At 42.2% G+C, this 25,255-nt stretch overlaps 2 protein-coding genes across 3 annotated transcripts in view; both read right to left on the bottom strand.

Moving 5' to 3' along the window:
• The window catches only part of srebf2 (sterol regulatory element binding transcription factor 2), a 67,083-nt gene extending 63,225 nt beyond the window's left edge, over positions 1-3,858 (bottom strand). Inside the window, exon 1 of the mRNA XM_067974679.1 lies at positions 3,579-3,858. Coding sequence (XP_067830780.1) covers positions 3,579-3,663 — 85 coding nt within the window. The 5' untranslated portion in view covers positions 3,664-3,858. The remainder of the gene's footprint in view (positions 1-3,578) is intronic.
• A 10,540-nt stretch (positions 3,859-14,398) lies between these two features.
• LOC137305742 (coiled-coil domain-containing protein 134-like) overlaps positions 14,399-25,255 on the bottom strand; it is a 28,288-nt gene continuing 17,431 nt past the window's right edge. For both annotated transcript variants that reach the window (XM_067974681.1, XM_067974680.1), the window contains exons 6-7: positions 18,938-19,009; positions 14,399-16,983 (exon numbers count right to left, since the gene is read on the bottom strand). In XM_067974681.1, coding sequence (XP_067830782.1) covers positions 16,858-16,983; positions 18,938-19,009 — 198 coding nt within the window. In that variant the 3' untranslated portion in view covers positions 14,399-16,857. The remainder of the gene's footprint in view (positions 16,984-18,937; positions 19,010-25,255) is intronic.

Raw genomic sequence — 25,255 nt, forward strand, 5'->3', positions numbered from 1 at the left:
TCGTTTATCTCATTGCTTTTTGTGGGACCTTGCTGTACGCAAATTGGCTGCTGCATTTCCTACTTTACAACAGTGACTACGCTTCAGAAAATGCTTCATTGGCTGTAAGGCACTTTGGAACACTGAGATCGTGAAAGGCGCTAGATAAATTCAAGTCTTTCTTTCATTCTGTAATTTTTTTTTGTTGTAAAAATTATGGATTCATTTAAAACAATACTTAGAATAAATTTTATAGAGGAATATTTTTTTCAATTTAACAAGGGAAAATTTCACACCAAATATAAAAGAGGAACTCAAGAAAGAACTTGCATTTATCTAGCACTGTTCAGAACCTCAGGGCATCCCAAAGTACTTTACAGCCAATGAAGTACTTTTTAAATGTAGTGACTGTTGTAATGTAGGGAAACGCAGCAGCCAATTTGTGGACAGCAAGGTTCCACAAACAGCAATGAAATAATGACCAGAATAATCTGCTTTTTAGTGATGTTGGTTGAGGAATAAATGTTGGCCAGGACACGGGGAGAACTCTCCAGCTCTTCTTCGAATAGTGCCATGGGTTCTTTTACCTCCACCTGAGTGGGGAGACGGGGCCTCGGTTTAACATCTCATCCAAAGGACTGCACCTCCGACAGTGCAGCTCTCCCTCAGTACTGCACTGAAGTGCCAGCCTAGATTATGTGCTCAAGTCTCTGGAATGGGCTTGAACCCACAACCTTCTGACTCACATACAAGAGTGCTACCACTGAGTGAAGGCTGACAGTATGGCATGTTCTGTACTATTCTAGAAGAAACACTCACGCTTATAAACTCCAGCCTGGGAAACTGGAATGCATTGATGCAGGTTTAATTGTGTCTGTGCGCACAATTGAGTACGTTGGTGGTAGGATAGAAAAAGATATTAGGACATGCTAATGTGTAAAAGCTGTGAAGTGAGAAGTTGTGTATAAGAACCAAATACTTCACTGATAACCACAGAACAGGTAGGCAAACTCCAAGTTCCATTCCACCCCGCTACAAGAGATTCCAGGGTCACCAAGAAGGATGCAGCACTGAACCTGATCCAAAACTGGTCCAGATGGCAACACATATCCCACTACCACACAGAAACTCAGCCAGAAAAATTATTAGGGACAAGAAACCAAACAGGCGGGTGTTGTGTCTTAAAGTTTAGTTGTCAAGAAGTTTAAGTAACTGCTGCTGATAATCAACATTAACAAATTATTGTTATTTGAACTGAGTGGATTCTCCATCTGCAAATAGCACAGGCAGTACCCCAAGTCTGTTAACAATCAGCATCAGAAATAAAAAGAGACAATCCAGCTTCCTGGATGCCCAGTTAGTAAAGGCACATACTGGTTAGTATTAAGCCATACAAATCAAAAGGTTCGAGGTCTGACTTGTGCTTTGTCCTGAGTTAGCTAGTCTCAGCTGGGGTTGCAAATGCAAACAATCATCTTTAGTATCCTGGGCTGGTTCTCAATTCTGATGGCTGTGTTACAAGATGCAAGTGACATCATAAAAAACAAGAGTGAATCTCAAGCAGTTTACAAACATCTTCCAAAACCAAATTGGGCAAGTGTTCTCGAAAACAGAGATCCCTCCTCTTGACGAGTACAAAAATATATAATCTTACAATAGATACAGAGTATGCTCTTCCCCTATAACATGCAACAAAATATAACCCAAGATCACTGTTCAGATCACATGGTACAACAACAATTCAACTAAGCCAGTCTGTCACCTGTCACGGTCCACAATGATGTCAGTACAAAAGAACAGCAGAAATTCACACACTGCAAACCCAATGATGTGTTACATCTTCTAACACATTATAGCTTTGTGTTATATATATGGCGTTGGTTGGTGGCAATTTCTTTAATCCATGGAGCATCTTCAAGACTCTTTTATATGCACCATAAAACTGCAAAGTCTGTGTGGTAGGAGTCAAGAAGTTACATTATATATAAGTACCTCCAAAGAATGTCAGGTCCTTTTAATGTAATATCCCGTTATAATAGAATTATTTCAAGAATGTTTCGCAATTAAACAGTTATAGTGGGACAGCATGGTACTAAGGCAGCAGTAGGGCACATATTTCATTCAATCTTGCTGCAGAATTCAAGAAAAGAACACGCATTTATACAGCGATTTTTACGGCCTCAGGATGTCCCAAAGCACTTTACAGTTAATTAAGTACTTTTGAAGCATAGTCACTGTTGTAATGTAGGAAACACGGCAGCCAATTTGTGCACAGCAAGCTCCCACAAATAGCAATGTGCTAATGACCAGATAATCTGTTTTAGCGATGTTGGTTGAAGGATAAATATCGGTCTTCCCAATATTTAACTGGAGGAAATTTCAGCTCATCTGGGACTGGATGTCGGACAAGCAGTCTGACAACACATAGGCAGCAGAGAGGTGGAGGGAGGTGCTGGAGAGGTAGGGTTGGGTGTCATCAGCGTACATGTGGGACCTGATGTTGTGTTTTCGGATGATGTCAACGAGCGGCAGCATGTAGATGAGAAATAGGAGGAGGCCAAGGATAGAACCGTGGGGGATTCCAGAGGTAACGGTGCGGGGGCGGGAAGAGAAGCCATTGCTTGACTCGATAGGTAAGAGCGGAACCAGGCAAGGGCAGTCCCACTCAGCTGGACAACGGAGTAGAGGTGTTGGAGGAGAATGGTGTGGTTAATCACATCAAAGGCTGCAGATAGGTCGAGAAGAGATAGTGCATCACAATCACAGTCATTTGTGACTTTGATCGCGGCTGTTTCAGTGCTGTGGCAGGGGAGGAAACACAATTGCAGAGGTTCACATATGGAGTTGTGGAACGATGGGCACGGATTTGGGTGATGACAACACGTTCAAGGACTTTGGAGGGGTAAGGGAGGTTGGCGATGGAGTGGTAGTCTGCACGGACAGAGGGGTCAAGGTTGTTTTTTTGAGGAGTGGGGTGACAATGGCAGATTTGAAAGGTTGGGGGGGCAGTATATGAGGAGAGAGAACCATTTACAAGATCAGCTAGCAGGGCTGCCAGGAAGGGGAAGTTCAACAATTTAGTGCGTTTAGTGTCGAGAGAGCAGGACTCACAACGATTTACATCATAAAGGTGGTTTAAAACCACTTTACCACATGTGGGCATATGGTAGGTGTTTTACATCTTAAAAAATGAAGTAAATGCTGTAATTTCACAATATTTTGTAAGTTAATGCATTAGCATCACATAAAAGTCTGAAAGCAGAAATTTACTAAGTATTTTGTACTCAAAACACCTGATCCGTAAAATTACATTCACTACCATATTTTACTGTAAGTATGAATTGCAAAGTTGACAGTCATTAAACATTGCAAGGATTACAGTGTGATCACCACTGAGTTTGTTACTTTTATCTATTAACCCTTAATAACAACGAAAGGAAATAATTGTGCACACAATATCATTTTTTCCCCAAACATATTCTATATTCTGAATGTTTAACACATTTTGTTTGGTAGCATTAAATAGGTATCAGTGCAATCTGGGGAGAGGGGGGGGGGGGGAGGGAAGAAACACTAAAATAGGCAAAACATCAACTCACCGTCTATATCCCCAAAATTGAGTCCCTCACTGAACTCAGTCAGTGAGGGGTCCATGTTTTCAAACGACATATCCTCGCTCTCCATTGCTTAAAAGTACATATATGAAAACTCTTCCGGGGGGGGGGCAATAATAAGAGTCGTGGGGTCCCTTCTAATTATTTACCCTGCATTACTTTCAGACATCATTGTTATTGCACTCCGCGCTGCCGCTGTTGTTGTCTCTTTCTTACTGACAGCGCCGCCATCTTTGATCGCGGTGACGTCACGCGTCTCGCCCCGCCCCCTCTCCCCCGCGTGTTGCTCGAGCGGGTGGCGCGAGCGGCGGCCGTTTGTTGCCGTCCAGAACACGAGACGCCGGCCGGCCAATCGGACGGCGCTCCGCTGGTGGGGTGATGCGACGTCACGGTCAGAACAGTCAGTCGCCATGGTAACGGGGCGCCCGCCGCCGCTCGCTCTTCACCGCTCGCACCTGCGCAGCGTCGAGAGGAGGCGGCCTGAGTTACGCTGTTTGTGGTGAGGGGGTTTATTTGGAAACGAAAAGAAACATGTTGACTTATTAAACTGGAGCTCGCTGCCTGAAACGGTGGTGGTGGCACTTTAAAAAGTATTTGGATATGAACTTGAAGTGCTTCCCCTTGTGGAAGAGACTCAAAACTAGGGGCCACAGTTTAAAAATAAGGGCTCTCCCATTTAAGACGGAGATGAGGAGAATTTTTTTCTCTGAGGGTCGTGAGTCTGTGGAACTCCCTTCCCCAGAGAGCGGTGGAGGCAGGGTCACTGAATATTTTTAAGGCTGAGTTAGATAGATCCCTGATTAACGAGGGAGTCAAAGGTTATAGTAGGTAGATGGGAAAGTAGGGTTGAGATCACAATCAGATCAACCATGATCTTATCGAATGGCAGAGCAGGATCGAGGGGCCGAATGGACTACTACTGCTCTTAATTCGTATGTATGTTCGTATGTATATATGTAACCTACAAGGCTAGGAACCAAGAGTTGGAAAGTGAGATTAAGCAGGCAGAGACACGATGGGTGGAATGGACTCCTGTGTTGTAAATGTCTATGATTCTAAAACTCATGAATGTGAACAGAGGAGGAAGGAGGTGGGAACTAAAATAGAATGGCAATAAAATAATATATCTGAAAATGATGAAGTGGTCTAGGGTTGCCAATCCTCCAGGAATTGAAGATTAATTTCCTGGATACTCCTGTGAAAAATCATGAGGGCAATAAAAAAAAATTATGGGCCGGAATTTGCTGGAAAAATAGCGGCGTGTGAAGGATGCACGCCATTATTAATGTACAAATTGACCAGTAAGTTCAGGGGACTAAGAGATACACTGTTAATGTTAAGAATTGTGAATTTAACATAAGAACAGGAGTAGACCATTCATCCCCTTGAGCCTGTTCTGCCATTCAGTTCGATCATGGCTGATCTGTATATTAACTCCATCTACCTGCCTCGGTTCTGTAACCCTTAATACCCCTGCCTAACAAAAATCTATCAATCTCAGTTTTGAAATTTTCAATTGACCCCCAGCCTCAACAGCTTTTTGGTGGAGAGAGTTTCAGATTGCCACTACCCTTTGTGTGAAGAATGCTTCCTGACATCACCCATGAACATCCTAGCTCTAATTTCCTCTCACCAGAGGAAATAGGGTAGACAGAGATAAACTATCAAACCTTTAATTATCTTCAATTAGGTCACCCCTTAATCTTCTATACTCGAGGGAATACAATAGTCTATGCAACCTGTCCTCATATTTTAACCCTCATAATCTCCAGAACGTGCTTGATTTATGCCACTCCGCCATTTGCCTCGCACAAACAGCATCTCACCCTTAGCCTCCCCGTTATTTTTAAGAACTTGCTGGATTTGCACATTGATTGTCCACTAAACTCGCCACAGAAAGTTAAGTCTGGTAATTAACAGCGTAAGTACCTTTTACACTCGTGATCCTTGTTAATGACTGTCAATCAACCTCTCTGGCCCAGAAAGGGAACAATTTAAACTCCTCAGTCTCATACCTGCAGGTTATTGTTGGAGATTTTAAAAATGTCAAATTTAATTTTTTTTTTCTTTTCATTTCTGACTCCTTTTTCTCTTTTGATCCAATCTTTCTTTCCCTCTTTATTTCTATTTCTGTACCTAATTTGATTAGTTCACCCTATTTTCTTCCCTGTCGTTCATCAGTTTCTTTCTCAATCCTTAAATTTATTAAGGAGATAGACTGTTGGTCCTGCCGTTCACCAAGGCCCCAGATGCCCCGTTGCCCTTGCCACGCCGTTATCAGCTCGCGCTTCCAACAAGTTACGGCGTAAAGCAATTTTCGAGCTGAAGGGTGCAGGATTAAGTTAACTAATAAAAATGCCGTGAGGTGCCCCAATCCAGCAAGATTCGGCCAAAACTATTTTATTTCATTTTCTTTGAACACTTTGATTTATCAATTTTAAAAATATTGGAAATGGGGCAGGAGGGGGAAGGCTGTTTGACAGGGCGGGGCAGTTGGAGGCAAGAGGTCATGTGTGAAACCTCCAGGCATATACCCAACCAAAGTTGGCAACCCTAAAGTGGTCTGGGGAAATTATAAAAGAAAAAAGTTGATAGAGTTGATATAAGGAGAGGGGAAATAAAGAGCAATAAGTATGTATGGCAGAGAATGAAGGCAAAATCAGGTGAAAACCTAATGCAACAAACACCTCGCACAGCATAAGGCAAATAGAAACTTAGCAGGGATGAGGTGAGAGAAGAAAATAAGTGCTGTCATAGATTAAAAATAACTCAGAGTAAGAAAAAACTATTTATTATTCACAGAGCTTGAGAAAGAAAGAAAGATATTTATACAGCATTCATCAATGACCTTCCCTCCATCATAAGGTCAGAAGTGGGGATATTTGCTGATGATTGCATAGTGTTCAGCTCCATTCGCAACCGCTCAGATAATGCAGCATTCCGTGCCCTCTTGCAGCAAGACCTAGACAACATCCAGGCTTGGGCTGATATGTGGCAAGTAACATTCGCGCCAGGCAATGACCATCTCCAACAGGAGAGAGTCTAACCACCTCCCCTTGACGTTCAACGGCATTACCATCGTCGAATTCCCCACCATCAACATCCTGGGGGGGGGTCACCATTGACCAGAAACTTAACTGGACCAGCCACATAAATACTGTGGCTACAAGAGCAGGTCAGAGGCTGGGTATTCTGTGGCGAGTGACTCACCTCCTGACTCCCCAAGGCCTTTCCACCATTTACAAGGCCCAAGTCAGGAGTGTGATGGAATACTCCCCACTTGCCTGGATGAGTACAGCTCCAACAACACTCAAGAAGCTGGACACCATCCAGGAGAAAGCTGCCCGTTTGATTGGCACCCCTTCCAACACCTTAAAAACACATTCACTCCCTCCACCACTGGCGCACCGTGGCTACAGTGTGTACCATCTACAAGATGCACTCAGCAAGGCTTCTTCAACTGCACCTCCCAAACCCGTGACTTCTACCACATAGAAGGACAAGGGCAGCAGACGCATGGGAACTCCACCGCCTGCATGTTCCCCTCCAAGTCACACACCATCCTGACTTGGAAATATATTGCCGTTCCTTCATCGTCGCTGGGTCAAAATCCTGGAACTCCCCACCTAACAGCACTGTAGGGGCACCTTCACCATACGGACTGCAGCGGTTCAAGAAGACGGCTCACCACCACCTTCTGAAGGGCAATTAGGGATGGGCAATAAATGCTGGCCTTGACAGCAACGCCCACATCCCATGAATGAATAAAAAAAAATCTAGCACCTTTCACGACCTCAGGACATCTCAAAGCATTTTACAGCCAATGAAGTACTTTTGAAGTGTAGTCGTTCTTGTAACATAGGAAACGCAGCAGCCAACTTTTGCACAGCAAGAACCCACAAACAGCAATGTGATCACAACCAGATAATCTGTTTTAGTGATGCTGGTTGAGGGATAAATATTGGCCAGGACACGGGAGAGAATTCCCTTACGCTTCTTTGAGTAGTGGCATGGGACCTTTTATGTCCACCTGCGAGGATAGATGGGGCCTTGGTTTAATGTCTCATCTGAAAGAAGGAAGCTCCGACAGTGCAGCACTTCTTGAGAAAGGAGTCCTGCACAGATTTTAGGAATTCCATTCTCTTCTCCATTTACAGATAAGTGGGTAATCTCCCAGAACAATAATTTTGTTATTCCTACTCTTCTCTCTAATCTGACTGCAGATTTTCTTCCCACAATTTGGAGGTTTGTAATACACCTCTACTAATGTAACAAGCCTTTTGTTTTATCCTGAGCTCCAATCATATTGGCCCAGAAATTGCTGGAAAAATAACGGCGAGTTCATGGCGCCTGCCATTATTAATGCATAAAAAATCCCAGCAACTTAGTGCGAAGAAGAGATACGCCGTGAGTTGCGAATCACCACAAGTTGCTGGACGGTTTGCACTACTCCACTGTTAGCCTCGCGAAAATGGTAGCTCACCGTCAACCTCCTCATTGGCATTCATTGAATGTCAAGAAATTGTTGGATTTGCGATGTAGATATGAAATAATCTTGCAGCTGCCATTTGGGCTGCTAGCTCATGATGCAAGAGGTGGACTTTGCATGAGAGGGGCCCCCTATTCCCCCCTACCTCTCCACATGCTTGAACCCTTGTGCCTTTCGGGATCAGGGAGCTGGGTTGCTGATGCTGCTCCGAGGGGAGGATGGGGAGAAGTTGCGTTGCGACAACTGGCAGCATCACTGGAGGGCCATCCTCAGCAGCCGGGTACTGCAAGGCCTGTGCGTCTGGCACTAAAGCTGGGGGTGGAAGAAAGTGGCCCTGGCACCTACTGCCTTCCTGCTGGTCAACAGCATCTTCCTCGTGGACCTGGACTATATCCCGGTGGGGAGGCGTACTTGGACTTCAGCTGCAGTACAGTGATACTCGCTGCGTAGATGTCAACTGCCCGTGCAACAACCTGCCCAATGTTGCCCACATCCTGCCCAAGGTTGGTCACATTCTGCCCCACAGTCTGACTGAGGAGCTTAATCTCCTGGTTCATGGAGCTAAGAAATTGCAGATACCTGCCATGCTCCCCAATCAACCTCCTTCGCATTTCTGTACCTCTGTAGTCCTCCTCCCACATGTCCACACGCTAGGCCTGACATCTACCTCACCTTACAAGGGACCGGGACGCATCTCCCCCACCTCCCACTGGTCTCTCACCTTCCCCCCACAACAAGTCGGACTCAGAACGAGACTCCCGACTCACAGGCCCCATGGTAGCAGCTTGGTGGATGCCTGTGAGGGGGAGGCATATGTGTGTCACGCAGAGCCAGAGGAGCCAGGAGTTGGAGAAGGGGGTGTTCTCCCAGGGGGGTGAGATAAGGTTTGTCGCGGTCAAGTGTCCCTCCCACATCAGCACCCTCAAGTTCCAGCGTGAGGACAGGAGTGACAACGCCACTTCGCCTGTCCCCGCCCCCCCCCACCCCGAGGCACGCAGCCTCCTGTTCCAGCTGCTGGCCTTCCCCATTCCTCCTTCGCACTCAGTCACCGCCTAATCTTACCCTTTACAGACAGAAAAATATGAAAAAGGGAGAGCATCACATTACAAGTTACTGACTGTTGCTAGGGACTTTTCATGCACTTGTAATGTGCTCTCTGCAGTTGAGATAAAAAGGTATGAATTACATCACTTTTAGAAGGCTGCCTCCCATGGCTGTGAGTTTTACGACTCGCTTGACTTTGGATTGAACCCTCCACTAACAACTTTTAAAAAAATTCACTGCTACATGAAGTAGACAGCCATTTTTAAAAAATCTACAATTTAAAAGAAATTATATAATAATGACCTGGACTTGGGTATAAAGGGTATAATTTCAAAGTTTACAGATGACACGAAACTCGGAAACGTAGTAAACGATGTAGAGGATAGTAACAGATTTGAGGAGGACATAGACAGACAGACTGGTGAAATGGGCAGACACACGGCAGATGAAATTTGATGCAGAGAAGTGTGAAGTGATACATTTTGGTAGGAAGAATGAAGAGAGGCAATATAAACTAAATGGTACAATTTTAAAGGGAGTGCAGGAACAGAGAGATCTGGGGGTGTATGTACACAAATCTTTGAAGGTGGTAGGACAAGTTGAGAAGACTGTTAAAAAGCATATGGGATCTTGGGCTTTATTAATAGAGGCATGGAATACAAAAGCAAGGCAGTTATGCTAAATCTTTATAAATCACTGGTTAGGCTGCAGCTGGAGTATTGTGTCTAATTCTGGACACCACACTTTAGGAAGGATGTGAAGGCCTTAGAGAGGGTGCAGAAGAGATTTACTAGAATGGTGCCAGGGATGAGGGACTTCAGTTATGTGGAGAGACTGGAGAAGCTGGGGTCTTTCTCCTTAGAACAGAGAAGGTTAAGGGGAGATTTGATAGAGGTGTTCAAAATCATGAACGGTTTTGATAGAGTAAATAAGGAGAAACTGTTTCCTGCGGCAGAGGGGTCGGTAACCAGAGGACAGAGATTTAAGGTGATTGGCAAAAGAGCCAGAGGTGACATGAGAAAACATTTTTTTATGCAGCGAACTGTAATGATCTAGAATGCACTGCCTGAAAGGGCAGTGGAAGCAGATTCAATAGTAACTTTCAAAAAGGAATTGGATAAATACTTGATGGGCAAAAATTTACAGGGCTATGTTTTACTCTGTTTTTCTGTGAAGAAGTTTAGATGCAAAACATTGTTAATTACTTTCTATTGCTTTGTAAAAAGGTTTTAAAAGTTTTTTAAAAATTTCAATAACTTTTTAAAGTTAGTTTTAGGTTATTTCAAAAGTTACAGTTCACTCACCTCTCAGTGCCACACCTTAACTGGGCTGATGGCATCTGTTGTCAGCCATGTGGTTGGTCTGTTTAATAGGCCATTGGCCCTGACGTTCACAAGATCCCAGATGTCGCCCCAATATTATCAATTCGCACTTCCAACAATTTGCAGTGCAAAAATAATACGATCTGAAGGGTGAAGTAAAAAATCCAATTTATGGTGCTCGCTGTGAGATGTGCTGCTCCAGCAATTTCTGGGCCATTGCAGTTTACTCTTCCTTGTCTACATCAACCCTCTCTGCAGCATCTATTCCCTCTTTAATTGTAATCCCGCTCCTGCACTGTCACCTCTGGACTCCCCCAAGAATCTATTCTTGGGCCCCTCTTATTTCTCATCTCCATGCTACCCCTCGACGACATCATCCAAAAATATGACGTCAGGTTCCACATGTATGCTGACAACACCCAGCTCTACCTCACCACCACCTCTCGCGAACCCTCTATCACTGCTATGTTGTCAGACTGTTTGTCCGATATCCAGTCTTGGATGAGCCAGAATTTCCTCCAATTAAACATTGGGAAGACCAAAGCCATTTTCTTTGGCCTCCGTCACAAACTCCGTTCCCTAACCACTAATACCATTCCTCTTCCTGGCCACTGTCTCAGGTTGAACCAGACTGTTCACAACCTCAACGTTCTATTTGACCGTGAGCTGAGCTTCTGACCCCATATCTTCTCCATCACCAAGACCGCCTACTTCCACCACCGTAATATTGCCCGTTTCCGCTCCTACATCAGCCCATCTGCTGCTGAACCCTCATCCATGCCATTGTTACCTCAACTCGACTATTCCAATGCTCTCCTGGCCGGCCTCCTAGCTTTCACCTCCCATAAACTTGCGCTCATCCAAAACTCTGCTGCCTGTATCCTAACTCGCACCATCACCCCTGTGCTCACCTACATTGGCTCCCAGTCCACCAACGCTTCAATTTTAAAATTCTCAGTCTTGTATTCAAATCCGTGTGGCTCCGCCCCACCCCTCCCTAACTCTGTAACCTCCTCCAGCCCTACAACCCTCCGTGATCTCTATGCTCTCTCAATTCTGACCTCTTCTGCATCCCCGATTTTCATCGCTCCACCATTGGCGGCTGTGCCTTCAGCTGTCTAGGCCCTAAACTCTGGAATTCCTTCCCTAAACCTCTCCACCTCTCTGTCCTCCTTTAGAATGCTCCTTAAAACCTACCTCTTTGACCAAGCTTTTGGAGTTGGTCAGCTGTCCTAATGTCTCCTTCTTTGGCTCGGTGTCAGATTTTGTCTGATTACTCTCCTGTGAAGCGCCATGGGATGTTTTACTATGTTAAAGGTGCTACATAAATGCAAGTTGTTGTTAACCAACATTGCCACTCTGCCTCCTTTCTTATCTTTTCTATTCCTCCTAAATATATTATATCTGGATATGTTTATTTTTCATTCTTGTCCAGTTTCTGTTAATGCTATTAATTTTAGACCATCCTGTAAAATAATTGCATCCAGTTTCCCCAGTTTATTTTCCACACTCTGTGCATTGCAATACATGCATTTTAACCGTTTTTTTACAACACTACAGTATTTCTTTTCCCGTAACCCTTTCCTTCGCTTCAAATTGGCTGTAAAGTGCTTTGGTATGTCCTAAGTTTGTGAAAGGTGCTATATAAATGCAAGTTCTTTTTCTCATTCAGTCTTTTCCATGTTTATAATCTAGTCCGTTTGATTTTATTCCCCTACTCCATTTTCCACTTGCTAAATTGTTTTCTTTAACTTTATTTACATCTTTATCAACTTGTCCTCCCAGTTCTGAACCCTTAAGTGTCTTTGCTCCTTTAAAAGTTTTACTATTTTACATTATTCTTCCTCCCAAAATGCATCACCTCACATTTCTCTTCTTTAAATTTTATGACATCTGTCTAATCTACTAACCGGTCTATGTCCTCCTGAAGTTGCTTGGTCCGCTTCACAATAAACAATGCGCCCTATTATTGTGTTCTTTGCACATTGTCACCGTTTGTTTCTTATACCCAACTCCAAAGCATTTATATAGAAATTAAGAGCAATGGTCCCAACACTGACCCCTGGTGGAACATCCCTCCAGTACAAACCACTGACTCATGTTTTGTATTCTTGGCCCTCTCCTCTCATGCTGCTCCTCAGCGTCATCATCTGTTGTCATGAGGTGACCTTCCATATGTCAGCTGATGATACCCAGCTCTTCCTCTCCACTTCTCTCAACACCCTAGTTGCCTCCAAGCTGACACATTTCCTGACCTCCCAGCTCAATATTGAGAAAGCAAAGCGGTTGTCTTTGGCTCCCGCCTCCTTGCCATCCTCCTCCCCAGTGATTTGCTCAGGCTGAACCTTACACCCATCCTCATAGGAGGATGCTTAGCTCCACTTCTGCAACATTGCCCGCTTCTGTCCCTACCTCAGCCCTTCCGCCACTGCAACTATTACATAGCCCAACAGGTCCAGGCCAGTGTTTATGCTCCACACAAGCCTCCTCCCACCCATCTTCATCTAACCCCATCAACATATTCTTCTATTCCTTTCTCCCTCGTGTTTATCTAGCTTCCCTTAAAGGCATCTATGCTAGTTGCCTCAACTACTCCTTGTGGTAGTGAGTTTCACATTCTCACCACTCTGGGTAAAGAAGCTTCTCCTGAATTCCCTGTTGTATTTATCAGTGACTATCTTATATTTATGGCCCCTAGTTCTGGTCTCCCCCGCAAATGGAAACATTTTCTCTGTGTCTACTCTATCAAACCCTTTCATAATCTTAAAGACCTCTGCCAGGTCACCTCTTAGTCTTCTCTTTTCTAGAAAAAAAAGCCCCAGCGCATTATTTCCTGATAGGTATCACCTCTCAGTTCTGGTATCATCCTAGTAATTCTTTTTGCACCTTCTCCAGTGCCTCTATATCCTTTTTATAATATGGAGACCAGAACTGTTCAAGCACTCCAACTGTAGCCTAATCAAGTTTAATATAACTTCCCTGCTTTTAAATTCTATCTCTCTAGAAATGAACCCAAGTGCTTTGTTTGCATTTTTTATGGCCTTATTAACCTGCGTTGTTACTTTTAGTGATTTGTGTATCTGTACCTTCAGATCCCTTTGCTCCTCTACCCCATTTAGACTCTTATTTTCCAAGGAGTATGTGGCCTCCTTACCTACCAAAATGTACCACCTCACTTATCTATATTGAAATTCATTTGTCAATTTACACACCCATTCTGCAAGTTTATTAATGCCTTCCTGTATTTTGTCACAGTCCTCCTCAGTATTAACTCTCCCACCATTATGGCATGTGAGCTTGCACAGAGAGAGATGGGAGTCAGTGAATGGCACAGGATGTCAGGACTCAGCAAGGAGCAGCAGGACAAAAAAGCAGCTTGAAAATATGTGCCAAAAACTGAAAATAAAAAACATAGCTGGATTTTATATCACCCAAAATGTGGCAATCCAAAAATTCCATTCTTTGAATCTCATGAGAGCAATATATAATTCATAGAATCATATAGCACAGAAGGAGGCCATTCAGCCTATTGTGCCTGTGCCAGCTCTCTGAAATGCCTATCAAATTCATCCCATTCCATGGCTCTTTCGCCATTGCTCTGCAAATTTATCTCCTTCAAGTATTTATCCAACTCCATTTTGAAAGTTCTTATTAAATCTGTTTCCACCATCCTTTCAGGCAGAGCATTCCCGATCATAACTTGCTGCATAAAAATATTTCTCCTAATCTCACCTCTGTTTCTTTTGCCAAGTACCTTAAATCTGTGCACGCTGGTTACCAATCCTTCTGGTTTAATCTTTTTCCCCTCACCTCTACACATCCTCCCCAGTTGTGGCAAGACTAGGGCAGCCTGTAAATTTCTTTGTATTTACTACAAGGGCCATTTCTTTAATTAAGCAAAGAGACATTTTCTCCAGAAAATTGGGAAATGACATGGTGTGTACAAGTAATTACTGCACGGTATCTGACAGGCATTCTTTATTCAGAGTGGTACTCTGCTCTCAAATTCTGTTGACTGCAATGTGGCTCCTTGAATATTAGTGTTTAAACACCTATTGTTTGCAATTTCTTTGCTATTTTAACAAAGCCATTATCCATTTACTTCACCTCCATTTAAATAACGGACAAAAGGCATTACATACGCATTAAGCTTTTCCTACGATAATATTCTACGGCACTGGTGCAGATATGAAGGCTCACAGTTACAGCAATAGTGATGCTGCAGTATTATTTAGCAGGCTGGTACCAATATGTTGTAAGAAAAATTTGCATTTAGCCATATGCTTTAATGTTGTGCCACTATGTTGCTTGTGTGATACCCTTAACTTATCTCCTCAAATTGTCCAACCCCTACCATCAGTGAAAAACCTGTTATCCCCCTGCAGTTCACCCTGGTGTTATATAGTTCAAGGTGGTAATCCAGTTTGCATGGGCAAAATCTTCAATTGGACTGCTTATGTTTTTCACAGTTCAAAAGGATAGATGACAATTTCATACACCACCATTATACTTTACTAAAATTCTGGTGACCCTGATCTCACTTCAAGTGAGAACACAGCAACCATGAGCTACAAAAAGGAACTTTGTCCTTCAAAATGTCATTTATGAATAAAAGTCACTGTTGATTTTCATGAAATTTCACACTGAATATTTAAAAGGTGAAAAGATTTCTTTGATTCAAATATTTCAAATTTTACTGATTAAATGTGTATGATATCCTGTATTATCAATGTTCACATGTTTACAATGTTAAAGAGGGAGTTTCACCATCAGTACCCCATTTAAAAATCAACAAGTTAAAAATAATTAACCTCAACATTCTTTTTCTCTAAGTCTGCTAGTTGTAGAATATTTTTGTTCAAACAGTGAATTCCAATGATCTTGCTGGGAGGAGTTACCGAAACAGTCTATGCGAGGGAACTGAAATAACGGCAGCAAACAAAACGCGACTAGGTGGCTGCATACATGGAGCTCCAACGTCCAGAACCATCAACTAGTAAGAAGTGGGTTTGCACGGCAGGGTGGATTCCATTTTGTTGTGGGGATGGAAGGAAAAGGAAGACTTAAATTTTTTTAGCGCTTTTCAAGACCTCACGACATCCTCAAATGCTTCACATCCAATTAAGTATTTTTTTGACATGTAGTCACTGTTGTAATGTAGGAAATGCGGCAGCCAATTTTGCGCACAGCAAGGTCCCACAAACAGCAATGTGATAATGACCAGCTAATCTGTTTTCGTGCTGTTGGTTGAGGGATAAATATCAGCCAAGACACTGGGAGACTCCCCTGCTCTTCCTCAAATAGTGCCATGGGATCTTTTACGTCCACCTGAAAAGGCAGACGGGGCCTCAGTTTAGCGACTCATCCAAAAGTCAGCATCTCCGACACTGCAGCACTTCCTCAGCACTGCACTGGGAGTGCCAGCCTAGATTATGTGCTTAAGTATCCGGAGTGAGGCATGAACAGGGGGGGGGGGGGGGGAAGGAAGAAGAAAGTGATAAAAAGAGTTGCTTTGTGCACCTCAACAGCTGATTAAAATATAGGTATGGAAGATAAGGGAAAGTAAGTGGTGGGTAGAAGAGATAAAATAAATATAATAGCAGGGAAAATAATCTAGCTAACCTGCTTCAAAGATTTTGTTATTTTAAATGTATGCATTGACTGAAGCTTCCTCACAGGTAACTCCTCTAGCCTGGAGCAGCTGAGCTGCAAGGTCACCAGCAATTCCTGTTTACATTCTTTTCTGTCCTAAAAAGGCATTTAATCTTAATTTTTTTTGATTGTTTGCAATTTTAGACAGTAAACATTGACGACCAGGGCCATTGGTTCACATTAACTCAATGGCCGGAGTTTTCTGCTGCTGAGCTCAACAGCTCGTCTGTTCGTTCACTTAAAGAGAGAAAATATCTCAGGCTTGGTGAGCACAGAAATGGAAACCCTGGCCAATAAGTACAATTCTGTGTGTATTGCATGGGATTGAAGGATTTTAAACCATTTTTTAGGATCACATTCTTTAAGACCATCCATATTACTGAGAGACCAGAAACCCAACCTATAATACACAAAGAGGTTGCTATTCCTTATAATCAGGATCACTGTCTAATGGTGATGGAATAACTCAAATCCTATTACATGGGATTCTGGGATTTTTACCAGTGTTTCAGGGATCAAATTCAGTGATTCCATCCATTTTATTTGTGTAAACCAAAAAATTGTGGTCTTGATAATGAGACTTCCTTCCTTTTTAAAGGAAAGATAGCAGCTTAAGTGAGAGCAAAACTATAAATGTGACTGCCATCCTGAAGGGACTTTACTCAGACGTATATAGATATTTGTGTTGGTGAAAGATTTCAAGCAGCTCCAGTCTTCAGCACAAATGGTCCCAGAGGTTGTCAGATTTCTCAGCGGGTCATAACTCGGATCTGGTCTTTGTGATCCTTGGCCCTTTTCGAAGCTCTTTCCTTTTGTCTTCTTTTTTCCTTCTTTTCTCCTCATCTTTGAAGGCTTTATGAAAAGCATCATTACTGTGGATAAACTGTAAAATAAAAATTGCAGTAGATCAGCGATGCCTACTAACAGAATGAGAGGAATCATACCTTGGTATGAAAAGCTCAGGAGATCAGAGTCCCACAACTAGCTGCATCCTTTAGACTCACTGCACTCAGCTTGCTGAACTTTAGCTGCCCACTTGAGAACTGCTAGACAAGGAAGCAAAGCATTCCCAACACAGAAAAAGAGTGGAAAATATCAGATTCGCCCCATTGAAACTGGACTTCATGTTGATTGATTATGATGTGGAGATGCCGGTGATGGACTGGGGTTGACAATTGTAAACAATTTTACAACACCAAGTTATAGTCCAGCAATTTTATTTTAAATTCACAAGCTTTCGGAGGCTACCTCCTTCCTCAGGTGAACGAATTGATTATGAGGCAGTGGATTATGTTCACACTATCTCAGCACACACCCAGCCAAAGGAGGATACACAATGGTGAATAGTGTGAACATGAGGGAGAAAAGAGAGGAAAAAGCCTGTCTGCTGTGGCCATAGAAACAACAAGCAATAGGAATGGGAGAAAATAATAAACCTCTGCATGTGAGTGTCTTTTTCCAGTGATCTGGTTGGTCTATAGTGTACTGTCCTTTTCTAATTAACGATTGATCACTAAACAAGAATATTTCATTCAATTAGATGCTTACAACTTGGCAAAATTTTCCAGAAGGTCAGAATCCTTTATTGACTAATGACCTATTTGTCGAAGGCTTCATCTCCACTTCAAAAGCGCCATGGCTTTTTCTGATGCATCTTTTTCCTCAAATTTTATTTAACTTTGCATATTTTATTTACCTTTAATTTATATTTCTAATCATCTCTCCGACTAAATTTGGCTCCCTCACCTGTTGCTCGTGAATCCGTAGTTTTATTTGTATATTTTTAATATTTCTCAACCTAATTTCAGCTCTCCAAACCATTCCCATGACTTCGCAGATAATTTAGATCTCACAGATTGGTGGGTCAATCCCAAAGGCAGAAAATTTATTTTCACTTTATTTTGGTTACACGACTGAAAGAGACTTGCACTTGTATAGTGCCATTTCACATCTCTGAAAAGTTTCAGAGTACTTCACATACAACAAATGACTTTAAAGTGCAATAGCTGTCATTATGTATGCAACCACAGCAGCTATTTCACATAGACTTCACAGCACAGAAATAGGTCCATGCCAGTGTTTAGGCTCCACACCAGCCTCCTCCCACTCTATTTACTTCATCTAACCCTATGACATATACTTCTATTCTTTTCTCCCTTGTGTTTATCTAGCTTCTCCTGAAATGCATCTATGATATTCGCCTCAACCACTCCTTGTGGTAGCAAGTTCACATTCTCACCACTTCGTGTGCTGTGAGACCCCACAAACAGAAATGACACGTCAAAAATTAATCTGTTTCTTTGGTGGTATTGGTTGAGGGAAGAATGTTGGCCAGGATAGCAGCAGACCTCCTTGCTCTACTTTAAAGATCATATGGTGCTATTCATTGTCCAACTAAGCTGCTGGAACAGGCAGACTTGGTTTAAGATCTCATTTGAAGAATGACATTTCATGTAACACTCCCTCAACCACTGCATTGGAATGTCAACTATAAGACTACATTTGAAAAATTAATTAGCTACCAGGTTAGTATAGTGGCAAAAGAGACAGATTTTTTTTTAAAGATTTTATATTTTCTAACATAGTTTAAAATGAGAGCAGAGGCTAACTTCACCAGAATAGAGCACACATGGGGCTCTGCTTATATGCACCACATGGTGGCAGTGTTAGAAACCTGGGAACGAGGGAAATGGTGTAGCTTTCCAAACTTGGAAGTGCAAGTGCTTTACCGAGTGACTGGAAATATCTCGACAAGCACATACCAGAAAAACAAGAACTACAAAAAAAAAAATCAACCGTTAAAAGGTTCTTTTTTGAAATGGAAGGTTATTACTTACATCTTCTTTCTCGTTTTTAAATGGATTCTTATAGTCTGGAGATTTTTCACTAATCCCAAGCTCCTGTGCCATCTGTTGGGCAGTTGAATAAAAAACACAAGGCATAATGTAAATGCAGCACTTTCTTTCTATTATGCATATTAAACTATTAACATTGTAAACAGATTGCAAGCGCTCGAGTCTGTGACCTGCTTGGAACTTAAATAAAAAATAAAAAATGCTGGAAATAGGTAGCAAGTTAGTCAGCATCTGAAAGAGTTAATATTTCTGATGGAGATCTTTCATCAGAAATATACAATCTCAGAACTTCTTCACTTAGCCTATCTTTCTCTTTCAGATGGTGACTAATCTGCCACAGCTATGATTAGCTCAGTCAGTTCTCTGTTGGACTAATAGATAGAGCATAGTCAGACAAAAGCAAAATATTACGGATGCTGAAAATCTGAAATAAAAACAGAAAATGCTGGAAACACTCAGCAGGTCAGGCAGCATCTGTGGAGAAACAGTTAACATTTCAGGTCGATGACCTGTCATCAGAACTACACAGAATTTACAGCAAAGAAACAGGCCATTCAACCCAACTGGTCTATGCCAGTGTTTATGCTCATGAGCCTCCTCCCACGTTATTTCATGTCACCCTAACATATCCTTCTATTCCTTTCTCCCTCAAGTACTTATCTAGTTTCCTCTTAAATGCATCCATACCAATCGCCTCAACTACTTGTGATAGTGAGTTCCACATTCTCACTACTCTCTGGGTAAAGAAGTTTCTCCTGAATTCCCTATTAGATTTATTAGTGACTATCTTATATTTATGGCCCCTAGTTTTGGTGTCCCCAAAAGTGGAAACATCATCTCTATCAAACCCCTTCATAATTTTAAAGACCTCTATTAGGTCACTCCTCAGCCTTTTCTTTTCTAGAGAAAAGAGCCCCAGCCTGTTCAGTCTTTCCTGAAAGGTATAACCTCTCAGTTCCGGTATCATCCTTGTAAATCTTTTTTGCACCTTCTCCAGTGCCTCTATATCCTTTTTATAATATGGAGACCAGAACTGTGCACAGTACAGCACTAGAGCACTGCATTCTACCCCAGGAGAGGAGAAGAAACGAAAAGTTTTGTCCAAACTTAAACACAGTTGCTGACTAGCTGGTACTGTGGAGATGTCCACTTCCTTCACTGACCCAAACTTTTAAGTAATTGGCAGATTTGAACAACTTTGAGCAGGAAAATAGTAGCAGAATTTTAAAAAATAAACCCCTTAAGAGTAATTAGCAAGAGGGTGTAGCGTTGAGTTCTGTACTATCTGACTTGTTAAACTATATGTTAAATGGGGCTCTGTGTGAAGATAGAAATCTAATATGGATCACCGTGTAGAGGTGGGTGTCCCTGCTGTAGTATTAACGTGGGTATTTGGTAAAAATTCTCCACATAATGAATGTGACAAAAATAAGGAATTGTGATTTATATAATCCATATAGGTAAGATTTAAAATGGAGGTTGTTCCTTTGATAAAATGGTTAACCAGGCAAGATTAACTATCACAATTGAGGTAATGAAGGATTCCCTTTGATGGGGGTGGAGGTATAGCATCATTAAAATGTTAATGAATGTATATTTATCATACTGATACGTAAATTCAAATTGCTGCGCTATTACTGAAAAGTGGAAAAGCACAGGAAAGGAAATACACTAACAACCCATCGTTATCTATTAATTGTTGAAGACTTATGATTTTGTTAACTTGATTTCTTTAACAATGGCAAATGGCATTTAACCAAGAAAATGCAGTGTGATGAATGCAGGCAGGACAAACACAGAATATACTTAACATTTACAGGGAACAATAATGACATTGATTGAGAAAGAAAAGGTTCTAGGTGCACAGATCACTCAAGGTTCACGACCAACGCAGACAAGCCATCGCCAAAGCAAACAGGGTATTGGGTTGTCTTAATAGAACCATTCAATACAAGTCAAAACACACCATTCTATCCTTATACAGGTCCTTGGCTAGACCGCATCTAGAGTACAGCATCCAGTTTTGGTCCCTTCACATGTGGATGGACATAATGGCCTTGGAAAAGGCTCAGAGGAGATCACAAGAATGATTCCCAGCTTAAAGAACCTTAGTTAGTCAGATTGGCTCAAAGAGCCAGGTCTATTTACTTTAGATGTGGAGATGCCGGTGATGGACTGGGGTTGACAATTGTAAACAATTTTACAACACCAAGTTATAGTCCAAATTGCTGGACTATAACTTGGTGTTGTAAAATTGTTTACAATTATTTACTTTAGAGCAGTGTAAAATTACAGGCGACCTGTTAGAGGAATATAAAATAATGAAAGGGCTGGACTGCATACCTACTGATAGGCTATTTCAGTTTGACAGATTGGGAGGACCAGCGGTCATGCATTTCAGCTATGTAAGAGTAGGAACAGGTTGTTCTTTTCCCAGAGCAGTGAACCTTTGGAATATATTGCCGGCTTGTGTGGTGTATGCTGACTCTGCCGCCTTCAAAAGGGAGCTGGGGCAGAGATTGTATCTTATAAAAGATGTGATTTAACAGTTAACATAAGCATGGTCAATGTGGTCTCCTGGACTGGTTTCGATCACCTGAGGGGGCCAGAGAGGAAATTTCCAGATTGTTTCCCCTTTTTGGCCCTAAGTTTCTTTTTCTGGTCTTTTGCCTCTCCCAGGAGATGACATGGTGGCGGGGGGGGTGAGGGGTAGGAAGTGTCTAGTCAGGATACTCCAGGCATCATGAATGTGGCTTGATGGACCATCATTTTCATATGTTTAGAGAAATCACTTTACGTCAAAGAGAACCAAGGGGATAAATGTATGTCTGCCAAGTGCATTCGATGCACATATTTGCATTTTCCAATAAGCATTTTGCAATTATTGAAGTTCACTATTGGAGACTTGGGGTACGCTAACTCAGAGCAGTAGATAAGAAATACACAGGTTTCAGTCATAGGAGATGTTGTTTGCTTAGTGAAAGTGCCGTCAAGCAATTTACAGGAGAAAAGCATTGAAAAAAGCCTGAACCTTAATCATGAGATCCCAGCACAAAATAACTTATGGGGAGAGAAGAGATCAACTCCAGGAAAAGTATTTGGAGGGTAAGCAACTGGAACTCCTCTGTACCTCCTGGTGGCAGAGGTTTGACAGCAATCACCAGCCTACGCCCCCTTTCAGCTGGGGAGCTGAGATCAGTGCGAGTTAGAAAATAAAGCCCAAAAATCACTTCAGCAACAACTTGCATTTATACAGCGCCTTTAACATAGTAAAACGTCCCAAGACGCTTCACAGGAGCGTTATCAGACAAAATCTGACACCAAGCCAGATAGAAATATTACAACAGGTGACCAACAGCTTGGTCAAACAGATAGGTTTTAAAGGAGCAACTTAAAGGAGGAGAGGTAGAAAGGTTTAGGGAGGGAATGCCAGAGCTTAGGGCCTAGGCAGCAAAAGGCACGGCCACGAATGGTGGGGGATGGACAAGAGGCCAGAATTGGAGGAGCGCAGAGTTCTTGGAGGGTTGTGGGGCTGGAGGAGGTTACAGAGATAGGGAGGGGCGAGGCCATGGAGGGATTTGAACAAAAGGATGAGAATTTTAAATTCGAGGCGTGGCTGGAACGGGAGCCAGTGTAGGTCAGCAAGCACAGGGGTGATGGGTGAACGGGACTTGGTGCAAGTTAGGATACGGGCAGTAGAGTTTTGAATGTGCTGAAGTTTACGGAGGTGGGAGGCTGGCCTGGAGAACATAAATACTTGAGACTAGAGGTAACAAAAGGCATGGATGATCAGTGGACAAACGCTTAATGCGCTTGTATGAGATTCCCTTGGCCACTATTTTAGATGAACTCTTTTAAAACAAACTGGTTCACACCTGCATTTAAAAGCAAACAGAAGAATGTCATAGTAACATAACAACATGTTCTGGCAGGAAAGACTTTCAGTCTATCTAGCCCACCTATCCACAGTATTCTATTGACCTTGAATCCTATTTGTCAACAAGAACATATCTACTTCCTTTTTGAAACCGATTATAGTTTCTTGTTCCACCAATCCCCATTTCACATACTTACCATCCTTTTAATAAAAAAAATCCCTCCAGCATTTCCTATTCTCTTGTGCTTAATTTGTAAATATGACCCCTTGACAATTTGTCCAAACCTTTCATAATTTTAAACATTGCTATCATGTCCTCTCAGTCTTCTCTTTTCAAGAGAGAAAAGTCCCAGAGTAATCAATCTTTACTCATATATCATCCCATAAGTTCTGTGATCAATATGTAATCCTTCTCTGTATCTCCTCCCACAACTGAATATCCTTTTTGAAATAGGGAGACCAAAACTGCACGCAGTACTCCAGATGTGGTCTCACCAGGGTCAAATATAGTTTCAAAATTCCACTCTGGATTTATTATGTTATATCCCTTGCTATGCATCTCAACCTACTGTTTGCAATTTTTAACAGCTTGCGAACTGACCTGTCGACTAAAATCCCAAGCGCTCTCTCCTGCTCCGATACCTCAGGTACACAATCCCATTTAGCATCAACTTTCCCTCTGCCAAATTTTACAACCTGACTTTTCCCTGTATTAAATAGCATCTGCCATTTCTCCACCCACTGATCGAGCTTGTCAAGATCCTTTTGAATTTGTGCACATTGATATTCATCATTTTTTACTGCTCCCAATTTGGTATCATCTGCAGATTTGGACACAATTCCTACCTCTAAAATCATTTATAAAAATTATAAATAACTGCTGCCCAATACTGAACCTTGTGGCACTCCACTGGTACCTGGCTGCCTACTCGTTCTCTACCAACCAACCATTTGCCAATCCATTTTAATACATTCCAAACTATCACATGGGCTTGGACCTTATGTAGGAGCCTATTATGTGGGACAGTGTCAAATGCCTTCCTGAAATCCAGGTAGATAACGTCTTCTCTCTCAGGTGGACGTAAAACATCCCATGGCACTATTTCGAAGAAGAGCAGGGGAGTCCTCGCTGGTGTCCTGGCCAACATTTATCCCTCAACCAACATCACTAAAACAGATTATCTGGTCATTATTACATTGCTGTTTGTGGGAGCTTGCTGTGCGCCAATTGGCTGCCACGTTTCCTACATTACAACAGTGACTACACTTCAAAAGTATTTCATTGGCTGTAAAGCACTTTGGGATGTCCTGAGGTCATGAAAGCCACTATAGAAATGCAATTTTTTTTTTCTTTTTCTCTCTCTCCTATCTACTGATATCTCCTCAAAGAAATCAATTAGTCAAGCATGAACTGCCACTGTCTCAGATTAGCTCATGCCCCTCAAGATTGTAGGGCATATGGAGTGGAAAATCAGGGCGCTGCTCACCTGGGAATCTTGAGAGGGATAGATGAAGGTGGAACCCTGGGGAAGGTATATCGCAAGGTTCCGAAGTGGGAAAATGTAGATTTTAGGAGTAATAGTAAATAAAAATGGCTAAGTTAGGATTACTCGACATGAGCAGAAAGCATGAGTTAACTAGTATAGAGGGTACAGCACATGTCTAAAACATCTCTGCAGAATAAGCAGCGTGAGCAAGAGAAGATAGCTAGTGTATGAATTAATGTATTCCTGTGGACAATAGACCCTTAGATGAGAATTGTATTACATGCCTTTAGGAGTGTAGAAATTTAAAATAGTTAAGCGAGGTGCAAAGTGCTGAACAGAGAAATCTTGAGGAAATTAAGGTTGAGGCCGACTGTACAACAGATCTGGACAGAGCCGACATCTACCATTTTTCAAACAAAGAGAATAATACGTTGTAGTTACATCATATCCTGCATCCAAAAGTAGGTGTGTTATGGAAGGGATATTAAGGTTGGTGTACTCTAGTGGCCTGGTGGGTGCAGCTGGGACTGAAGGCAGCGGAGACCAATCTCAGGGTGTCCGAGGTTCCACCCAGCGGGCTGACTTGGTGTAAGTTAGTCTGCTTGCATATTTACTATGATTGATATATCAATACAAGACAGAAGCTAAATCTTGTATTTCTTAATAAAGTATTAAAGTTGCTGACACTAGACTCTCTGACCTATTAATAAGATATAGGCGTTAGATAGAATCTTAAAATGATGCTCCCTTATATTGTCCCTCATAATACCTTCCCTCATAAACACTTTCCCCAACAGTGGCATTCCTCAGCCAATCTTTATGATCTCCCTGGAGCACTGAGGAATACTGAAGAACCACCAGACATTCACATTTTCACAAAGCAGAAATCTAGAGATCCTTAAATGACTCAGTAGGTAAATGAACTGTGTGTATCTG

This window comes from Heptranchias perlo, chromosome 40, assembly GCF_035084215.1.
Source record: "Heptranchias perlo isolate sHepPer1 chromosome 40, sHepPer1.hap1, whole genome shotgun sequence".
In the NCBI taxonomy this organism is placed as follows: Eukaryota; Metazoa; Chordata; class Chondrichthyes; order Hexanchiformes; family Hexanchidae; genus Heptranchias; species Heptranchias perlo.